Source organism: Acomys russatus, chromosome 9, assembly GCF_903995435.1.
Source record: "Acomys russatus chromosome 9, mAcoRus1.1, whole genome shotgun sequence".
Classification (NCBI taxonomy): Eukaryota; Metazoa; Chordata; class Mammalia; order Rodentia; family Muridae; genus Acomys; species Acomys russatus.
This window is the reverse complement of record NC_067145.1, coordinates 912,369-934,855: the sequence shown is the minus strand read 5'-3', so window position 1 is coordinate 934,855 and position 22,487 is coordinate 912,369. Positions and strand designations below refer to the sequence as shown.

Here is a 22,487-nt window from a genome sequence, read left to right as displayed (position 1 = left end):
GAAGGGTAGTGTCCTCTTTGAAGATGGTTTTTAGAGTTGTAAAACACTACAAAGATACCAAGAAGGATGCGGCACGCAAAAATTGTGTTAACATTGTTTTTATAGATTACCAAAATGGATGCCACAGAAATTTTTTATGAGACTTTGGTTCCTTGGCATTTGTCTCATCTCCAGTGGTAAGGAACCCAGAATGCTGAGGGCAGATGGGTCTATGAATCTCACACTAAAAAAGTTTGTAAAGGACTATGGAGATTATGGGTGTAGTTTCAAAATCATTATTCTAATTCCTACATTCCTTCTAAAGCTTTATTTTTTCATAATCTTGGTTTTAGAATTATACATTTAGAATCTCAATTTTATAAGAGAGTCTTGTGCTCTTTCTTTTTTGATTTTTAGAAAAAATATAATTATTAAAAGAAGTTTTAAAAGATTTAAACCTTTTTTCTGATTTTCATATACTTGGAGCTTGACGTCTGTAGGGCATTTTTCCTTAAGACCTTGATGAATTAAAATAGAATCTGTCTCTGCATATATAATTCTTTTTCCTTTTTTTTTCACTATGGAGTTGACAAAACCTGTTTGAATGATGGTCATAGCTGCCTCACACAGACTTACTGAGAAACACCATTATTTTCATAAAACACAAAAATCACTAATGACTGCCAATATTACTGATGCAGGAAACGAATTTGATGGATATTTTCTATGACCAAGAATTAGCTATAATTTCCCAATTGCAGATCACTATGGAATATTTTACCAAGTCTCACAAAACAGATATGTTTCTGTACAGCAGTGCAATACACATTATACTGGGCATTCAATTGTTTGGAGACCCATATAGCATCTAATTAGGAAGAGCGAGCAAGAGAGAGGGAGTGGAAAGGGCACAAGATATGAATAATATAAGAGCCAGAGGTTGAAAATGCAATCAAGTAAACACTCATGAGTCACAAACATGTCACAAACATTAATTCTGAGAAACAAATTCATTGTTCTTTACTATTCCTAACACTAGAAGATTTTGCTCACCAATTAGGAAATGACGTATTTATAGCAATGCAGAATATGGTTACAATCAGTGAAGACATGGTTTACCCTCTTTTCCCACCCACTTACAGTCATAATTCCTTCAGATACTGAGTGGAATAAGAAAATTAGAGGGCTTATTGATAATATGTCTAATACAATGAGGCTTCTCTATCGTACTCATGGACCCTCCAAAGAATAATATCAAGTGTTGGCTTCTCCTTCATCAAACTCATAGTTGAGTTTTATGACAGTGTTGATGAAATCACCAAGTTCTACAAAGTCAGCAGTGACAATATTGATGCCACTCTCTCCAGGCTTCTGGGTGCGGACCCACTGCATCATGGCAGGAAGAGCTCTGAGAAAGGAAGCAGAAAAAGAAATCAAAGAAGGCATGGTAGCATTGGGCAAGGTCTATGGCTGTCCAATTTAGTAAAATATATATCTCAAATACAATCACAGGTGGTGGAACATGACCAAATAAACTGCAGTGAATTCTTAAGTCTTTGTAAATTTATTCATGTATGTGTTTGCATATGTATGTGGAGGTGGAGGTCAGAGGATGATCTGTAAGAATTGGTTCTCTCTTTCCACAATGTGAGTTCCAAGGATCAAACTCAGGTTGTCATGCTTGATAGCAAATGCCTTTACTTGCTCCATTTTTCTTACCTGAATTTCTTTTTTAATTTTTAAAAATTAATTTATTTAGATAACATCTCAATTGTTTTCCTCTTTCTTGTATCCTCCCATTCTTCCCTCCCTCCCTCCCTCTTTCACTCTGTTCCCTTCTACTAGGTCTGTGACAGAAGAGGACCTCCTCCCCTATCATATGGTCACAGCCTATCAAGTCTCATCTCACCAGGCCTCCCCACCAAGATGAAGTGGTCAAACATGGGGCACTAGAGTTCACGTTAAAGTCAGTCCCCACTCTCCATACAACTGTCCATTGGCTAGATCTGAGTAGGGGTTCAATGTTTACTGCATGTATTGTCCTTGGTTGGTGCAGTAGTTTGAGCAGAGCCCCCTTGGGTCCTGATCTGCCTGTCATGATGTTCTTCTTGTAGGTTTCTAGGACCCTCTGGACCCTTCTATTTCCCCATCTCCTATATTTCTCTTACCTAGAGTCTCAGTAGGATGTTCTCACATCTATCACAATCTCCTGGTAAGTGAAGACTTTCATGGGACATGCCTCTTGGGCTAGTGTCCAATTATAAGTGAGTATATACTTTTTGAATCTTTCTGCTTCTGGGTTAACTCACTTATTATGATCCTTTCTAGTTCCACCCATTTGCCTACAAATTTTGGCAATTCCTTGTTTTTAATAGCTGAGCAGTATTTCACAGTGTAAATGTACCACAGTTTCTTTATCCATTCTTTAACTGAGGGACATTTAGGTTGTTTCCAGGTTCTGGCTATTACGAAAAAGGCTTCTGTGAACCTGGATGAGCATATGTCCTTGTTGTGTGCTGGAGCATCTTCTGGGTATATTCCAAGGAGTGGAATAGCTAGGTCTTAAGGTAGCCCTATTCCCAGTTTTCTGAGAAAACACTAGATTGATTTCTAAAGTGGTTGTACATAACTGAAGTCTAAGAGGATTAAAGACCTCAGAATAAAACCAGACACACTAAATCTTTTAGAAGAAAAAGTAGGGAAAAGCCTGGAAATCATTGGCTTAGGAGACAACTTCCTGAGCAGAACTCCAATATCCAAGCTCTTAATGTCAACAATTAATAAATGGGACTTCATAAGGCTAAGAAGCTTCTGTAAGGCAGAAGACACTATCAACAGAACAAAGTGGCAGCCTACAGACTGGAAAAAGATCTTCACCAACCCTACATCTGACAAAGATCTAATATCCAAAATATATAAAGAGCTCAAGAAATTAAACACCACCAAAGCAAATAACTCAATTGAGAAATGGGGTGCAGAACTAAACAGAAAATTCTCAACAGAGGAATATCGAATGTCTGAGAAACACTTTAAGAAATGCTCAACCTCCTTAGTCATCAGAGAAATGCAAATCAAAACAATTCTGAGATTCCAGAGTCAAGTTCAAAAAGTCAAGTGACAGCACATGCTGGCAGGGATGTGGAGAAAAGGGAACACTCCTTCATTGTTGGTGGGAGTGCAAACTTGGAAATCAATCTGGCGCTTTCTCAGAAAACTGAATTCTTTTCAAAAAATAATTTTTTATATTATAATTCATTCACATTACATCTCAATTGTTACTCCTCTCTCTTATCTTCTCATCTTCACCCTCTCTCCCTTTTCCCTCCTATTCCCCTTCTCTAGGCTTCTGACAAGGGGACTCTCCTCCCCTGAAACCTGAATTCTTAACTCATGAATAAAATCTGAGCAAGAGATCTTTATGCTATTGGTCTATATTAGACTCTTCAGCTTTGGAACTCTGGGATACTGCTATAGTTTACAGTGAATCTCCAGTTCCTCCTCCTGTTTTTCACTCTATAATTACATACCCTACAGAGCTGATGGATGATGAGGGAGCAGTGATTACTTGTACTTAGCAAATGTCTTTCATGTGTTCTTTATTTTTAAAAAATATATTAAAATGCTGTAGATAACCACACAGCAAGGATCTTTACCTCCAAAGCGTTCAGTTTGGTTATAAGCAGGTGAGCAAAGAAAGTTTCAATATAAGGCATAATCATGGCCCTGTCCTTCCAACCCATTCACTAAGTATCTAGTCCCTACAAGTTCTCATTGTAAGCACATAAAATAGTCAAGGGGACAAAAGAGAGAAGTATTAGTTTATAGAGTTATCGAGTTCTATCCAAAGTTAGGGATGCTTGTAGCCACATCCGATGACCTAAGTTGGATCCTTGGGATCCATATAGGGAACGTCAAGAAATGACTCCTGAATGTTGGTCTGTGATGTGTGCACTGTGGTGTATTTACCTTTAGCACACATGTAATAAGTAATAAACAAATGTAGAAAAGTGTAAGCTTATGTTCTAATAAATAAAAAGATATAAGAAATGATAAGCTAAGTAAATTGTTACGTAGTTTGACAATGGGAACCACATGTTATAAAAAATTAATAAAGAAGTGAAGATAGCAATATAAAGCTGAGAAAGAACAGTATAGATTATAAGTTAAAAGTGGCAGTTTATTAGAATTCACTCATAAGGGGAGAGTTATGCAAATTTTTTTAAATCAGGGAGTTAGTCACATGGCAATCAAGGAAAAGCATCTTAGCTATTGACATGACACTAAAAAGGTGGGATAACTAAACTTGGAAAAGGAATAAGAAAATAGTTAATGTTAGGAGTGTGATAAAATGGTGAGGTTCCTGTAAGGAATATGCATCGGTTACTTTTCCTAGTGCTGTGACAAAATAATGGCAAAAACCATTTAATGTTTTATTTCATCCTCTTTCACTGTGGCTGGCAAGAGAGTCCTGCTAGGGGAAGTGATTGAAAATCAGATAACAGACTCTTTGTCAGAGAGAGCCCCATTACTAGGGGACCCACATGAAGACCACTGTGGAAGAGAAGGCACTCAGTCCTGATGTAACTTGATGTGCTGGGGTGGGTTTGTGGTGATGGGCTCTCCTTTTCTTAGGGGTAGGATGTGGGAGGTGGGGGAAGAAGGAGGCAGTGTGGGACTGGGAGGAGAGGAGAGAGGTGGCTATGATTGGCATGTCATGTGAATAGATAAATAAATGTAAAAGGCTTTATTTCACAGTGGAGAAGGAATGGCAGCAGGAGAGTGGCTGCATTGGGTATGCTATCAGGAAGCAGAGACTGATAAATGCTCATGTCCATCAGGTTTTTCTGTTCATCCTTCCCCCATTCTTTTTATCCCTGATAAATACCCCAGAAAATATTAGAGTAGGTCTTTCTTCCTCCCATAAACGTCTCTGGAAAAACTCACCCAGACATGCCCAAAGGCTTGACTCCTAGACTATCTTGAAGTCCAGTCTAATTGACAATGAGGATCAACTATCACAGACCCATCCTGTGTCAGCCTGTCACCTAAATACAGTAAAATCTAAAAAAAATTTTTTTTTTGCGATTATAATATAATTACATCAACTACAACCAATCAATACATGTGGTGGGGAGCCTGGTCCCAATGGGTACATCTATAAAACAATTCTGACCTAAGACTCAGGGATCATTGTGAAAGTGAGGGCAGAGAGACTGGAAAAGCCAGAAGATCAAGAGGATCTAGGCAGTGAGATTGGGCATCCTAGGAATGTCAAATACTTATGCCCAGAAAGTCTCACCAACATGGCTACCTAAACAGGAGCTGAAAGAGGACAACAACAGTCACCATGCTGGACTGGATGGGAGAAAGTCCACAAGGTCTCGACCCTCCACTAAGAAGCACATCATTTTTTAAACCACTACATTCCACACCTTATCTCTATGGACTCATGGACATTTCACAATTTTAAACATGTTCAATCTAACTTCAAAATTTCCACGGTCTTAACAGGCAGGATCAATACCACTCAAAGCCAAAAGTCTTTTCTAGCATTCAAAACAATCTCTGATCTGAGCACTCTGGAACATATGTAAACAAGTAAGTTTTATTCTTCCAATATTCAATGTCATAAAGTAAATATTCCTTTTAAAATTGGATCAATGTGAGGACAACAAAAAAGGCCTGACCAAAGCAAACCCAAAATCCAACAGGGCAAACACAAAAACCAGCCAGTCTGTCAAACATCTGACGTTTATAGTGTCATCATCTGGACACCAGGAGAATTTAGGAACATGGGAACTCTTGCATATTTTGGATCATAGGTAAACAGAACAATTATAGAAAAAATAAATATTTTTCTTAAAATTTAGAGATAGAATAAAATAATAGATTTCTGGAGGTATAACCAACGCAATAAAAATCAGTGTGTTGGCAAAACATATGTGGTCATATACTAATACTCCAATAAAAGCCAACAGATGGTAACAACCTAAATGGCCATCAACAGATGAATAGATATACTTAAAATGATACTATCCAGCCCTAAAAGATTAAGGTCCTGCTACTTGCAGCAATACTGATGAAGGTCACTACATTAAGCAAGGTGGAAATAAAAAGGCAAGTACCATGTAAATTCACTTACATGTGGAATCTCAAAAATTTACCTCACAGAAGCTGGGAGTAGACAAATGGTTACTAAAGCCCAGGAAAAATTCAAGACAGGGAGTATAAAGAAGGGTTAGTAAACAGGTTGATAGTGAGATAGAAAAAAGAAGAGAAAGTATAACAAAAGCTTATCTTCAACCAAATGATAATGATAACATACTAAATATTTGTAGAAGAGGCTAGAATAAGTTATTTTGAATGCTTTGCCCACAAAGAAAGGATACGTATTGGAAGAAAGCAATGTATTTGGCCTGGCTTGAACATTACACACTATGCATGTAATGAAACATCAGCAGGTGGCCCATAGCTATGTATAAATTTGTGTCAGTTAACAAAAAACAATGAGCTGTTAGAGTAACCCAGACAGGAACAGTGTATCCTGCTTTGGAATAGCAATAACGTGTCTTTGAAATGAATAGAGGAGATAAATCACAGCTTGTGTAGGATTGGATGTGAACAGGAGAAAGAGATGGTGGATTATACTAGATTACTAGCAAAATATGGGCATGTAGACGTTTTTCACTACCTTAGAAGGGTCAGGATGATGTCTTTCTGTCACAAGTAGTAAGCGCAGAGTCAGACACCAAGATGACTGCAGAGTGCATGAGTTGAGACCTCAAGTGGTTGTTCACTAAAGCTCTGATAATGGGCACAGACAACAAGGACAGGAGAGCAGCATTTGGTGAGTAAGATCACCTGGGACTGTGTGAACAGAGAAGAGAGCAGTTTTCAGGGGATGGACAGCAATGAGAGGGGAAAGATGTGAGAAGAGTCTTAAACATCAAGGAAAAAATATCTCAGTGAACTGAAGCATGGGATGTGTGTAGGGGTGTGTGTGTGTGTGTGTGTATGTGTGTGTGTGTGTGTGTGTGTGTGTGTGTGTGTGTGTGTGTGTTTCTCCAGATACTAAAAAACATATCCATGCAACTCAATCCATCTAGGCAAAGTGAGATAAACAGTCTTCAGCTGCACCAAGGCTTTGAAACAAACTAGCCTTGTGCAGAGTAAATAATCATTGATAGTGATTAGAAATCATCATCTCCTCGTCCTCATTTTCTTTGAGAGAGATGGTCATTCTGGAACTTGTTCTGTAGACTGGGCGGGGCTTGGACTCAGGAGACATGCCTACCTCTGCCTCCCAAGTGCAGTGATGCAAGGCCTTCACCACCACAACTGGCTCTATAGTAAGGATTCGAGCCATCCTGCTCCATATCCCTGAAGCTCTGCATTAAAACCCAGCGAGAAAGATACAGTTGCTTCTCAAAGGCACTCAAAGGCTCACTGCCTTCAAAAACAGGCTGACAGGCAGAGAAATTTGGTTCTTATAGCAGTAATAGTTACAGAAGATTCTTATCTTAAAATGAACACTTGATCTCTAGAACAAAGACACATGCTGCGCTGATGTGGGCAACCTCTCAGGTTTGAACCTTATAAGTCTCCTTTGGATTTGCTGAAGCAGATGACGGATCCCTGCTATCAGCCTAGCGTTTACAGAAGGCATACATATCTGGGGAGAACATCATGAGCAGAGTCCATTTCTCAGGGAGAATATGCTTTTTGCATATCTAATTCATCTTCAGCGGTGAGAGGAAGAAATAACGGATGACAAGGCCAGGGTTGGTTCTATTTACCTTAACTGAGAAGACTGTTCTCCAGACCTCTTGGGTACCAGGTCACCAAGGGCTCATGAGCACCCAAATCTCCGTCTTGGAACCATGACTATTGCAGATAGCCTCAGATGCTCTCACAACACTGAAAGTAAATTCTGGGTCTTTGAATTTAGATCTAACTGTTATCCCTATGGAGAAGAAGTCATAAGAACACAAGACATCTCTTTCTTTTGCTTTCCTTTCCTTCTTTCTTTTTCTTTCTTCTTTCTTTCTTTCTTTCGCTATAACATAGATTGCTTTGAGGCGTGCTGTGACATTCTTTTGGAATAGCTTGTAGTCTTCAAATGAAACATAAATATTACATTGACAACATTATGTCACCAGGCCATGAGCATATTTCTATTTTCTATGCATACTTCTTAACAGTCAATATGATACTGAAGGCAAGACAAGCAATTATGCCAACTTGACTATCAAATACTTACAGTCATAAGTAGAATTACGTTAAGCAAAAAGACCCTCCACACTTGATCAAACTAGCAAATACCACCGGACATTTATATGGAGTACTGTTTCTTTTATGATTGCTCTTCTAGGTCCTCTTTGATTAACTTATCCTGTCTTCCTGCTCTTTGGTGACATTTTAATAGCATAAAAAGAATGCCTATTTATTTATATGTCTGTGACCATACTGGTTATATATTTATGATTTATAAGCACATAAAAGTTTAAAAACAAGTTTTAGTTTCTTTCTCAAGAATCAATTTTTGCCCCTTGGAGGCAATATTGCCACAGAGAATGTATAATGTACAGCTAAGTGACAAGAAGTCAATTTTACTTAGCATCAAGCAGATAATTAGAATGAACTGACAAGTCTGCTCTGGCAGAAATGAAATACAAACAGTTGAGCTGTCTTGGTGGATTTTGTTAGTTAAGGGTTGTAGTAAGATGCCTGGCCAGACTCACAAACAATTGACATTTATTTCCCATGGTCTGGGGTCTGGAAGGTCTAAAAGCAAGCTGCTAGCAGTTTTGGTGGCTGACAGGGGCTCACTCCTTCAGTGAGCTTTCTAGCTTTATTTAACATTATTACTTATTTTTTGTTACAAAGGTTTTCTTTCATTCTCTGCCCCATTATTTAGTCAATTAGCTCATCTTTTAGATGAAAGTTTAAATGACATTTCTTCAAAACAGTAGTCAGAAGTAAATGTGTTTACACGCTTAATCAGTGACAAATGTCTGGTGTCTTAGAAAACTACAAGCAGTTGAGCATGGGGACTGTTTTCACACTGTGCATTCCCGGTGCTTGGCATAGAGCCTGCAAGAACCGGGGAGTAAGTAAGTATTTGATAAACATGCAAACAGGCTTTATTAGTTTTAGAGAAAAAAATGAGTTCTGGAAGTAGAGACAGAGGAGCATCCCTCAAGCCGCTGCTCAGTTCCCTCCTGGCTACTGTCACAAGTACTAGGTTCAATTCATTGCTCTTTTTGTAGGAATAAAAGTGTATTTAAAAATTATAGAATTTTCCAGCTTTTTTCTCAGTGTGTCTTGCATGCAAATTTTAAAACTGACAAGTTGATTTGAGTGCCTTTTCCCACCTACACCAAGTGTAATGTGATTCTCTGTTATGATGAAGGCCGTAATTACCACCTTACCTTTAAGAATGTTTATTAATTGTACCTATAAATTTATTTAGCATATTCATTATACTTAATAGATATCAGTATTTCTATTTAACTAGAGTTGAATTCATTGAGAGTGTATCAGGAGTCCATGTTGAATTTACATTCTAGGATGTATGCATGTGTGTATGCTGTACTTTCACAACTATATTTTATACATGTTACTTCAATAATTTATCTAAATTGCTACATTTTATGGCTAGGAATAAATAATTATGGATAATAAAGAAATTGTCTTTCATAAATTTTATTTAAATGTATTGAACTTTCAGCAATGTTGTTGTTGTTATTGTTGTTTTCTTACTGAATGACAAGAGTTTCCCAAAACAATGCATTGATTTTTAAAGTAATCTTCAATGCACTTGAAATATGGATTGCTGTGAACACTGAAAACATAAGTGTCTTCTTACTGCCTGCCCTGGATGAGCCTCTCCTTAAAGCTATAGGCCTTGCCAATCAGCAGAGTTTATAATTAAAATTAAGTCTAAAAAATTTTCAATGTGATCCATGTCAATCTGGCCAGGCATAAAGGTTGGAAATGTTTCTTCAAATGTAACGAACAGAAAAATAAAGCTAAAAGAGGAGCTGAGCCCAAAAGCTGGGACTTTGTGCATAGAAGCACATGCTGCTCCACAGAGAGACCTTGTATCTGAAAGTTAAACAATGGTGGGCTTCAAAATAACCTCAGCTAAATAGATATATTTCAAAAATCACAAAACCCATAAACTCAGGCCCTCTCTCTCTCTCTCTCTCCCTCCCACCTCTCTCTCTCATTCTCTCTCTCTCTCTCTCTCTCTCTCTCTCTCTCTCTCTCTCTCTCTCTCTCTCACACACACACACACACACACACACACACACAGACACACACACACAGACACACACTCACGGCTAGAAGTTGCGTATCTAATTGATGCTTGATAAAATAACTGATTTAAATTCTCTCCCTGAAATTGTACTCTGAGAAAGAATTGTGCAGTATAATTATGGCTCTTCCCTTTTAACCCATTCATTGATCGCCTCCAACTTACAGGTTCTGATTGTAAGCAGACGAAACAAACATTCAAGAGAACCAAAGAGAACAATATGTTTAGAGGGTCAGCAGGTTGGCTATGCAGGTAGAGTGCTTGGAGGCAAGTCTGATGACCTAAGCATTGATCCTTGTCATGTTAAAGACCATCACTTCAACTGGAGAAATGGAGAGAGAGGGATGGGATTAAAACTGTATTTTTGGGCCCAATGAACCTTTGTTGTAAAAATAAAAATGGTAGTACCCTGAGGTTTGCACACACTCACATTTTCAGGCAATGAGGTCCTTGATAGTGCACTTCCAGGGACGTTCAACACTGCCTGGCTACAACAGACACATTCTGAGCACTGCAGGATACAAGCACAAAAGCTGCGGCAACCTTTGAGAATGGGACACAGGAATTGACCAAGTGTCACCCCCTCCAGCAGGTACTAGCAACTTAAGATTTCTAAGGCAAAGATTCCAAGTCCTCAGAAGTTTATGAGACACTTCTAAACCCATTCCCATGCTCAGAAAGCAGTCAGCTTGGTTTTGTTTCTGTGTTGTTTAATGGAGAGTAATGAAATCAAAGCAAAGCATGCCATCCATTTCCCTTGATGGCAAGAGCAGCACGTTTTGTTGTAGCTAGGAAAACTGTTAAAAATCCATTTTCAATTAAAATAAGATCATGTAGCGGACAAGAAAAATGAGAGTTTAGAAAATGTACTGTGTCCTCGGGCTCATCCCTCCCTCCCAGGCAGGGGTTCAGAATGAGTCACAGCTCTGCTAGGAGACAGAATGTGAGCACAGCCAGACCTCTGATGGGGCCTCCTGGTGTGCAAGAACTATGCTGTTAATTTTCCAAGAGGATGAAGCAAGAAAGAAAGCTTTGCAAATTCTAAACAAAGGAACCCTTCAATATATTAATAAGTTTAGATTGCCAGAAGAGAGACAATAGTTTCTCTTTCAATTGTAGACTTTCAGTATAATGAACAGTTCTGCATGGGATCAAGTGTTCTCACTTCAGACTCCCTTCTTTGGTACCAATATCCCCCAACTCAATGCCACAGACCTGGTAATCTGAGTATTCAAAGCCCAGAAATGATTCACCTTAGTGCACGGGACAGCATCTGTCTGTTTTCGCCTCTCCTCTTTGGAACAATTCCTGCTAAGAGCTGCTGCTGACCTTGCGATGAAGAGTCTTAACTGCTTCTAGTTTTGCTAGGGGAAAAGAACTCTCCATGTTTTTTCCTTGGGTCACAGTGTTTCCCATGTCAGACTTATAAATAGCAGAGGTAGCAATGTTAAAGGTTACCATCTGCCCACCACCTGTCATCTTGTGACTCAAATAAACTGTTAAATATATTTATTGTTTTTAAGAATTTTAAAATCAGTTGGCTATTTTTCTTTTTGAATTAAAATGGAATAATCATACATACTTATTGAAAATACAGAATTATATTGAATCCATGTAGCACTTCACGACTTTATCATTTTTTGGAGCCTTTCAGCTCTTTTCATTTGTTTATAGAGGGGGGAGGAAGATGGAGGAGGGACCAGGGATGGAGACTAAGGCCTGTGGGTGTCATGGTGTATGTGTGGATGTCAGATGACAATTTGAAGGAGTAACTTCTCTCATCCTACCATATACATCCAAGGGATAAACAAGCAAACAGAAAGGAAGTCAAGGACCTTTGTATACTGAGTGGTCTTATTGGTTTTAGACCCTCTTCTGTACTTCTTAAACATACACTAGACACTTGTGAAGTATAGCTCCCTCACTGCACTATAGAACACTGGGACATATTCCTCTCATTTCTGTTTTGATAAATATCATCTAACCCCATTTTGCTTACTTCTCTCTATCTTTGCAGCTATGCTTTCACTTTGAGATCACATTTTTTGTTTGTTTGTTTGAGTGTGGTTTTTTTGTTTCAAATACAGCAAGCCTTCAGCATTGGCTTTCAGTGCTTAAGTTGTTTTTACTTAGCACAGTGTCCTGATCTATCTATTTTATCACAAATGACAGGCCATCATTCTTTTTATAGCCAAATAGCATTCTATTGTATTTACACACGCCCTTTATCTACACACCCATCAACAGACAACTCTTTCCCCACAGAAATTCGCTGTAGTGACTATTGCTACAATAAACCCAAGAGTGCCAGCATCTCAAGTGAAGAGAGAAGCATGGAGATTAAATGAACTAGCATGCAGTGGAATAAGAAGGCAACAGTGCTCTAACATCAGCATTAACACGGACAGTGTGTATATGTAGGTAGCTCTTATTTTTCTAATTTGAAGTGACTTTCAGGAAGGTGATTGGGAACAGCTGCTCTGTTATTAATAGTATAAAGTTGATAATGAAAGTATGTGATTAAGATTGATGTACATTCAGAAATTTAGATTCACCAAGATAGGAAAGATGTCCTCTTCAAGGCTGTCAAATACAAATAGCCAAAACACTAAGAATGTAACATTTATATAATTCCTGATTGTGTCAAGGTTATTCTTGCCATAGGTAATCCATTGTGTATATATGTAATAATATAAAAATATATGTACAAAAGTGAAATAATTTTGAAAAAGAGTATAGTGTGTAGGGTCGGTTGGGTTATCTGCTCAGGTTCCAGCTGCTGGACTCAGGGTGCTATTGTGCCATCTTCTATGAAGGCTGGTAGCTATCAGATGCACAGTTTCTGGGAAGTTTGGCTAAGGCCTTTGTTCTAATGACATCACAGTTCAGTTTCTTCCTTAAAATTCTATTTTGTTCAATCTCTCATAAGCCTTGATATCTATCAGGTGACTCTGGAAAAAAAAAAGCCTTCTCTTCTAAGTCCAAGGATCTGTTATGGAAATCAAACCACGAGTGTTCAGCTGGCATGCAGGGGATTCGGTGATCATGAAGTTTCTCCTTCATCTGTAGCGGTCACTAAGATAGACTGATTAAGATGATGTGCTCCAGAAACAAAAGCAATGCTCAAGATTAAAAATGCAAACAACAGAGGTCTTCAGTTAACTGAAGGACTTGGGAGGAATCATTGTCTGAAAGAAACTAAATCTATGCCCAGTACCAGTGACTGCCCGGACTCATGTGGGCCCCAATTTCTTCTGATGAAACAGCAAGCCTTTGGGGAAAAGCAAACTATTCCTGTCAGTGATCAGAGAGTCCCCACAGGCTTCTGTTTGGACCAAGGTTCTCAACCTGTGGGGTTTGATCCCTTTTGGGGATCAAGCGATCCTTTCACAGGGATTTCCTAAAACCGTCTGCATATCAGGCAACTCTTTTGTGACTCATTACTCATATGTAGCAAAATTATAGTTATAAAGTAGCAATGAAAATAATTTTATGGTTGGAGTCACCACAACATGAGGAACTGTATTAAAGGACTGCAGCACTAGGAAGGTTGAGAAATACTGTATTAGGATTTCCCTCTGTGTACCATTAAGTGAAGAATAATGCATGAAAGACTCCAGAGCTCTCATCCTGACTATAAACATATCAGTCCATGCCCCCTAGAAGGAAATGTGTGGAATTGATAATATCACAGTGGTTTGGGTATAGCACTCTGTGTAGCTCCATGTTCCCGACATGCCCTTTTAAAGATGAGCATGATTATTAAATTCTTATCAGGTGCTCAAGCCATACATACCCCATAATTGAGCCTGGTACTAAAAACTTAGCTTGCTACTGTGGGCTACCTACAACTGATACCTTCCTAGGCCAACAAAAATCTCTAAATGCATTGTAAATATTTGTCCTTTTACCCACAGGTAAGTGTAGTCCTCACTTCTCACCAAGGAAATGTCTCTTTGTGACAGACAGAGACCATTACAGAAATCCTTAACAAACCAAATGAATTGTGAGACCAGATGCACTGGATACATCTACAAAACCACCCCTGTGACTAAGTCTCAGGGATAATTGCAAAACAAAGGGCAGGCAGAATAACAAAACAAAACAAAACAAAAACAAGAGCCAGAGGATCAGGGTGTTTGCTGTGAGACTTTAGTAATCTCAGAGGCTACACTAATAAAGTCTCAACAACTTGACCTCCTAAGTATAAACTGAACAAAGGCAACAACAGCGGACATGCTATTGTGGATGGGGGGAAGTTCAGGAGGCCTCAATTCTGGAGAAAGAACTACAGATAATGAGGGAATGCTGAGCGTGAACACACACACACACACACACACACACACACACACACACACACAAACACATGCACACATAAACACATGATAGTCTTCCCCAGCGAAAAGTGTACCAATTGGTTATTCAATACCAAATGGACAGACATGAAAGTGTACACACAAATAAAACTCTAGAGAATGAGCAGATAATATATTGGGATATATAGGATATGTATAGTATACACATATACATCAATGCATGTAACAATAAATAGTGAAAATGAGGCCATGAATTTGAAATAGAGCAGGGAGGGATTTATGGAAGGGCAGGTAAAGAGTAAGGGGAAGGGAAAATGATGTAATAATAATATTGTCTCAAAACTAATAATAAAAAGAAACAAAATTCAAATTTGTAAAATTTCCCATTCCTTAGAGAAAATACTAACAGAAATGAACACAAGCCAAACTTAATTTGCTCATAATAACTCAGGTGCTAATGAGTTAGTGTATCTGTGGGCCCATGAAATCCTGCAAGATTCTCAAGAGTGATGTCTTTAGCTTTTTCCCTTCTAATAAGTGACACTTGCAGGTGCAAAGATAGAATGATATAATATGTTCTGCAAGAAAATAATATTCATTAGGTATTTATTTATAATTTCCTCTTGACAACAGACTTAGAAAATTGATTTTTTATAGTTCATGATATAACAAAATTTTAACTCAGTCTAAGTTGGAATTTATTGTGTATATCTTAAGAAATTGTGTTAATAGACATTTCTTTTATTTTTATTTTTATTTTTTAAAAATGTTTTATTAATTTATTCTTGTTACATCTCAATGGTTATCCCATCCCTTGTATCCTCCCATTCTTCCCTTCCTCCCATTTTCCCCTTATTCCCCTCCCCTATGACTGTTCCTGAGGGGAATTACCTCCCCCTGTATATGCTCATAGGGTATCAAGTCTCTTCTTGGTAACTTTCTATCCTTCCTCTGAGTGTCACCAGGTCTCCCCCTCCAGGGGACATGGTCAAATATGAGGCACCAGAGAACCCGTGAAAGTCTTGCCCCACTCTCCACTCAACTGTGGAGAATGTTCTGCCTATTGGCTAGATCTGGGTAGGGGTTTAAAGTTTACCGCCTGTATTGTCCTTGGCTGCTGCCTTAGTTTGAGCAGGACCCCTGGGCCCAAATCTGCCTATCATAATGTTCTACTTGTAGGTTTCTAGGACCCTCTGGATCCTTCTACTTTGCGATTCTCCCATGCTTCTCTCATCTAGGGTTCCAATAGGATGTCCTCCCCTCTGTTCCAGTTTCCTGGTAAGTGAAGGCTTTCATGGAACATGACCCTTGGGCTAGTATGCAGATATAAGTGAGTATATACCATTTGAGTCTTTCTGCTTCTGGGTTAACTCACTCATTATGATCATTTCTAGCTCAATTCATTTGTCCACAAATTTCGGGAATTTCTTGTTTTTAATAGCTGAGTAGTATTCCATAGTGTAAATGTACCACAGTTTCTTTATCCATTCTTCTACTGAGGGACACTTAGGCTGTTTCCATGTTCTGGCTATTATGAATAAGGCTGCTATGAACAAGGCAAAATTTTCTTGTTGTGTGCTGGAGCATCTTCTGGGTATATTCCAAGGAGTGGAATAGCTGGGTCTTGAGGAAGCCCTATTCCCATTTTTCTGAGATAGCACCAGATAGATTTCCAAAGTGGCTGTACTAGTTTGCATTCCCACCAGCAATGAAGGAGTGTTCCCCTCTCTCCACATCCTCGCCAGCATGTGGTGTCGCTTGAATTTTTGATCTTAGCCATTCTGATGGGTGTAAGATGGAATCTCAGAGTTGTTTTGATTTGCATTTCCCTGATGACTAAGGAGGTTGAGCATTTCTTTAAGTGTTTCTCAGCCATTTGATATTTCTCTGTTGAGAATTCTCTGTTTAGTTCCAAGCCCCATTTCTCAATTGGGTTATTTGGTTTGGTGGTGTTTAATTTCTTGAGTTCTTTATATATTTTGGATATCAGACCTTTTAACAGACATTTCTTATTTTACCACTTTTTAAATTTTAGTAACATAATCCTAAGGACTATAATAATATGTGACAGGTATGCCAAACCTGAGCCAATTAAGGTGCCATATTTGTGCCTCATTTGGTAACATATACATATTATACTATGTATCTAATACATAATCTCTTCCTACGTATTACCTTATTTCCACATTTAAAAATATAATCAAGAATACCACACTTCAAAGTACCTTAATACAGTTGTAATCACCAACTACAACAGCTACAAAATCATCCCTAAGCTTACTTAGGTGGGCAAAAATACCTCATGAGAAATGAAAAGATATTCCCAAGACAAAAAGAAATCTTTTGGTCAAATTGGTTTAGGAAACATTGAAGCCTCTTTAATATTTGCAATACATGTAAGAGTGCATGAAGCCTATTATTATATTAGTAATGTTGACATTCTGTAGAACTTATTTCTATGTCTTAATATGGCATTCCTCAAACTTTTGTGGTCCAAGAACATCCCTCCCACATCTACTTCTAACACATCACTAACATGTATCTCGATATGTACACATGTACACAAACTTGTAAGCCAGCACTGGGCATCTACCCAATACAATATTTCTGTATTCCAAGTCAGTATTATTAAGGGCTTGACATTAGCATATATTTCAGGATCTATGGATTTGTACAGCCTATTGAATCTGACCTTCCCACCTTTGGATTACTTATTCTCTTGGAAGGTTCTCCTTGACAATTAATATTCCAACTTGGGTTTACTCTGAAAATTTATTCTTCTTGAACATATTAGTCTGAAAATAATTAGTATTCTCCTATTCCTGCCATAGATAGCTTCCCTGTTCTTTCCTAAAACACCCTATTTCCTTTCCTTAAATAAATTTCCAAACCTCTGTCCATGCTACTGACCATTCCATGGTACAAAAAAGTTGATGCAGTCATCTAACAGGGATGGAGAAAACAGTAAGCTGTCTCCATTGTCATTCTGGTCCTTTTATTATTCACAATGGGAAATTTAACCTCTAGACATACATCTAAGGTGGAAAGTTGGTTGGTGTGTACTTTGTTCAGTATTAATTAATCTTACTGTTTGTCTACTAAGCCCTCTTTTGAATCATGGTTTGTAGCACTTTTTCTTTTTACATTAAAGTTACACTTGAGCAGTTCCATACTGTATATAGTGTATATGAAGATTACCCAAGTTTCTTATTTCCCCATAGTATTTTATGTATTCCAATGCCTTATAAATAATGATAAGGCCCACCATTTCCTTTTCCTGGATCCTAACATTTCTCATTCATTCCATCAGCACCTTTATCCCATAAGTGTAACTTCTTCTGAGCCCAGCCCCCACCCCACACCAGGCTGGAGTTTGTCTCAATGAGAGGGAAACATAGAGAGGATGCAGCTCACACTTAGGAGAGGCAGCATAAGCTCTCTACCTTATGACCTCTCCTTTATTTCATCCAAGCAGAACTGTAAAAAAATACTGCATCAGGAGCCTAAGACTATTTAGTGGTTAAAAACTAAAGAACAGTAACAGATGTGGAATACTGAGGTTGGTAAGCTTTGGTGGGCAGCTCCAGCTGTGAGCAGTGATGGTTTGTCAGAGAACGACAACATCCTGTGGCTGCTTTTGAGTGACTATGTCAGTGAATAAAGGGAGATGGTGTAAATATAAATACACTTATTTGTGTAGTAGCTGGTTATAAAAATATCCAATTGCTTGGGTTGCGTTTATAGTTATAAAATAAAGAAACAGGGCTCGCAATGTGGTGTCAAGACCAAAATGGTGTCTTTCCTCGAGCTGCTATTCACTTCCATCTTAATGAAGCCATTAACTAAGAAGTTATTGATTCAAAGAGTCTTTGAACAAAGAGTTTGCTATGGAATAGAAGCATTGGAACAACGTCTAGTGTACTTCAGAGAAATATTCAACTTTGTGGTCTTAAAAGAACTGCTCAATTAATTTCATTTTATTCTACTTATTGAATTAAATTATTTTTCTAATCTGATATATAATGCTATGAAAATGATTCTAACATGATTGGTGTGGGTCCACAGGGTTCGAAAGATGAGGTCCTCAACGCATTCTGAGGAGGATGATTGTGTTCCATTGCTATACAGAAATGTTCACTCCTGAGAGCGGCCTGATTGGGTGGAAACACTTAGCGCAATGTATTAGAAATACCCAAGCTGAGATCATCCAAGAGTGTGTAAATCACACACTGTGTCTTATCCGCTGAACAGCCATGACTACACAGCCACTGAAGGACCATACTGAGAGCTCCAAAACACAGTGCTGGAGTTTTCCAGAAAGAATGAAATCCTGTCATGTGAATCATCCATGCCCTCCAACTGCAGGACTGTGGAACCACGCTCTGGTGAGATCCCAGGAATACCGGGATGCCACTGCTGCAGCAGCCTCTGCTTTTCGGGTTGTGGAGATGGGGTTAGAGGAGAGGGTGCTGTTAGAGTTGAGCCCGAGCGAGGAATGCACTGCCCACAACACAGGCCTCATGGACCTCCTCTCATGGGCCAGGGCCATGCTCAGTGCCGAGAGCTGGATGATGCAGAAGTGGATACTAGGGGCAGCACAGAGGCGGGGGGCCTGTGGCGGATGTAGCATGCGATGGAACCAGAGACTTGGGAGGTGCAAATCAACAGAGCTACAAGTTCCCGGGACAAGAAGCTGAGCTGGGCCAACATCAATGGTTTCTGCGAGTTACTCAATAAAGACTTTGAGGGACCTCTGCCTTCCACCTGCTTGATGGCCCACAAGATCCGGTACCCACAGGACTAGGAGGCCATCCAGGCTTTGATGGCGGGTAACAATTTGGCAAATTGAACGGGAGCAGGAAAGCTGGCCCTGAGGACATGGAAGCAGGAGAGCTGACCTGAGGACACAAGAACAGGAAAGCTAGCCTTGAGCATGCCAGAGCAGGTGAGCCAGCCCTGGGTACATGGGAGACTGAGAGCTGGCCTTGTTTTGAGGACACAGACACTGGAGAGCTGGGCTTGCCCTGAGGACATGGGAGCAGAAGAGCCAGCCCTCACCTGATGACACGGGAGCTGGTGAGCCAATCCTGCCATAATGACACAGGAGTGAGAGAACGGGCCCTGCCCTGAGGACACAAGAGCAGGAGAGCAGGACCTGCCATGATAACAGCTATTCCTGCCATGATGACACTGAAGTGGGAGAGTGAGTTCTGCCCTGAGGACTTGGAACAGGTGATCCAGCCCTGCTGTGATAAAATGGGAGCCGGAGAGCTGGCCCTGCCATGATGACACGGGAGCAGGAGAGTGAGTCCTGTCCTGAGGATATGGGAGTGGGGGAGCCAGTCCTGCTCTGACGACAGGAAACTGGAGAGTGGGCCCTGACCTGAGGATAAGGGAGCCGGCGTGATTCAGGGCTCTGAGTGGACCTCACCCCAACATCTACCCATGTATGACCTGCTGGAACACATGAAGGGGCCGGACCTGCAGATTCAAAGATTAAGAATCTCTTTGACACACAGCAACAATGGGATATCTGCCAGCAGTCCCAGTGAGGATCTGGTACCATAGTGTAGGCCTCAAACCAGACCCAAGACTCATAACAATGAACATTTGAAAGTGAACATATGTGGACAGAAGGCTATACTGCATGATACTCTACAGCTTCTGTGACAAGATTTGTTTGTTTTATTTTACTGGAGGGGGGAGAGGGATTTTGGTACATGACATGTAAATCATACACATCCAATAAAAGTAAAACAATGACTCTAAAAGGTAGAATAAAACATGTTGGGTAATAAATCATACTCAATCCTAGGTTATTCAGAGATTTTTTTTTGTCATGGAAAGTCTTTAGAAGTTATAGAATTGGTTGTGGACACAAGCAAAGGAAAGACACTGGCTATAGACAGTACCAGAGGAACCTTATGGGGAGTCCATGGAAACTACAAGCTTCCAATGGGACACACATTCCTAACAACATTAGCAACATTGTTATTTAGGTTTATTCCTGTTCTTTTCAATTTTTAGTTTGAAAATACCAAAAAGTATTTCTAGTTGTGTACAAGTGTATTGCATGTGGTATATAGGTTTGGGAACCTTAACCTCCAACGTTTTGAGAGACAGATGTTGAGTTGCATCAAATGCATTCCTCTTTTGTAAATTCTACTCTCATGGTCCTGCTCCCAGCAATGGCACTCTGAGATGATCAGGACCTTCCTCATTGGAGGAGAGAGAAGTTAGTACCTTACAACAGCAAATTTTAAACACAAGTCTACTTAGTGCTTCTAAGATCAGGTAATATGATATTATGCATTGATCCAGTTAAATAACTTATGATGATATATCAAAACTACTTTAGATATAATCAACATGTACTGATTTCATTAATTAACATAAGTTGTAGAAAAAAATTCCCCCTCCTATTTTTTTTTTTTTTTTTTAGATTAGAAGAACATGCTGAAATCCCCAGTTTAGACTGAGAAAATTCTTTTCTGTCAAGAGCTGGTGTTCACATTTGAAAAGCTCTTCACCCAGGAAGGTTGGTGGTGGGCTAGGCAACAGTACTAATGATGGCCACTTGGGTCAGTTGCTCATCACCTGATTAGACCGGCCCTTGAGAAAGGGTATACCAGGGGAGACTCCACTTCCAAGGCGTTAGATTTCTTTGGCAGGAAAGTGTTTCAGAGAGATTCTGCTATTTCCAAGGGATGGAATTAATAAATACTTTCAAAATAAAAGTTGAAACCAGCAGGAAGGAACCTAAATAATTGTGTTGCTAATTTTATTAGGAACTCATGTCCCACAGGACGCCATTAAGTAGAAATCGTTTGAAATTATCGTCAAGTGTGTGGTTTTCTTAGCCACTAATTATAGAATGCATTTCATAACTGGTCTTTTTCCTGTTATTCAGTTACATTTTAGAAGAGAAAAGGTCTTGAAATAATAATAAAAAACAAGAAATCTTTGTTAATGTTATACCAAAGCAAAGTGGTCTAAGTAAATATAAAATATGTTGCTGACAAAACCCTCTAGCTGATCCTTACTATTACAGATGAAAAATGATACTTCACAATGCTGGTTTACTTTTCTTAGTCATATTAATCTGCAGGCCATGGACCCTTTCTATGCAACAAGCAGAATAGAAAGTCCTCAGTGTTATGTGGCTCAGTGTTATGAGGAAGTGAAGACTTAATTGTGATGGTGAACTCACTTGAAAATTGTAAAATGCCTGCAATTTTGATACAATTAGATCCATTACTTGGGATTATGTAACCTAGAAGTGTTCCTACCTGTAAACCATCCTTTCACTTACAAATGGGTTGGATTGCAATTGGATTTTGTTATTGCTTCACACAATCTGTTTAAGAGACCATGAAAGACTGTAAAGGAAATAGTCAAGGTCATAGTTGGAACATTTTCATTATTATTTTTATATTTGGTGGAATCTCCCTCCTGTTGTTAAACATCTAAATGAATAGTACCATCTAGTTCATATTGTACCTGTAAGTGAGTTCAGAATATCCTGAGATGCCAGATAACTACTGGGTTGCAAAGCTTTTATTATTAGTCATAGCCGTGTTCTCTCTGTCTCTGTCTCTCTGTCTCTGTCTCTGTGTCTCTCTGTCTCTCTCTCTGTCTCTCTCTCTCTGTATCTCTCTCTCTCTCTCTCTCTCTCTCTCTGATTACTTTGTTTTTGCTGGTTTGTTTGTGGACATGGAGTTTCTCTGTGTAGTCCTAGCTGGCATAAAACTTGTTAATTTAAGTAGACCAGACAAACATGGAACTTTTAGAACTTCTACTGTGCTCCTGCCCCGGGAACCCAGTGTTGCAATTACAGGAATGTGGTGTGTCACTAAATCTGGCTTCATCAT

The 22,487-nt window shown here is 39.1% G+C and overlaps 1 protein-coding gene across 1 annotated transcript in view; it reads right to left on the bottom strand.

The window, feature by feature from the left end:
• Positions 1-310: 310 nt before the first annotated feature.
• The window catches only part of Plcxd3 (phosphatidylinositol specific phospholipase C X domain containing 3), a 165,815-nt gene continuing 143,638 nt past the window's right edge, over positions 311-22,487 (bottom strand). Inside the window, exon 3 of the mRNA XM_051150914.1 lies at positions 311-1,387. Within this exon, the coding sequence (XP_051006871.1) occupies positions 1,234-1,387 (154 nt within the window). The 3' untranslated portion in view covers positions 311-1,233. The remainder of the gene's footprint in view (positions 1,388-22,487) is intronic.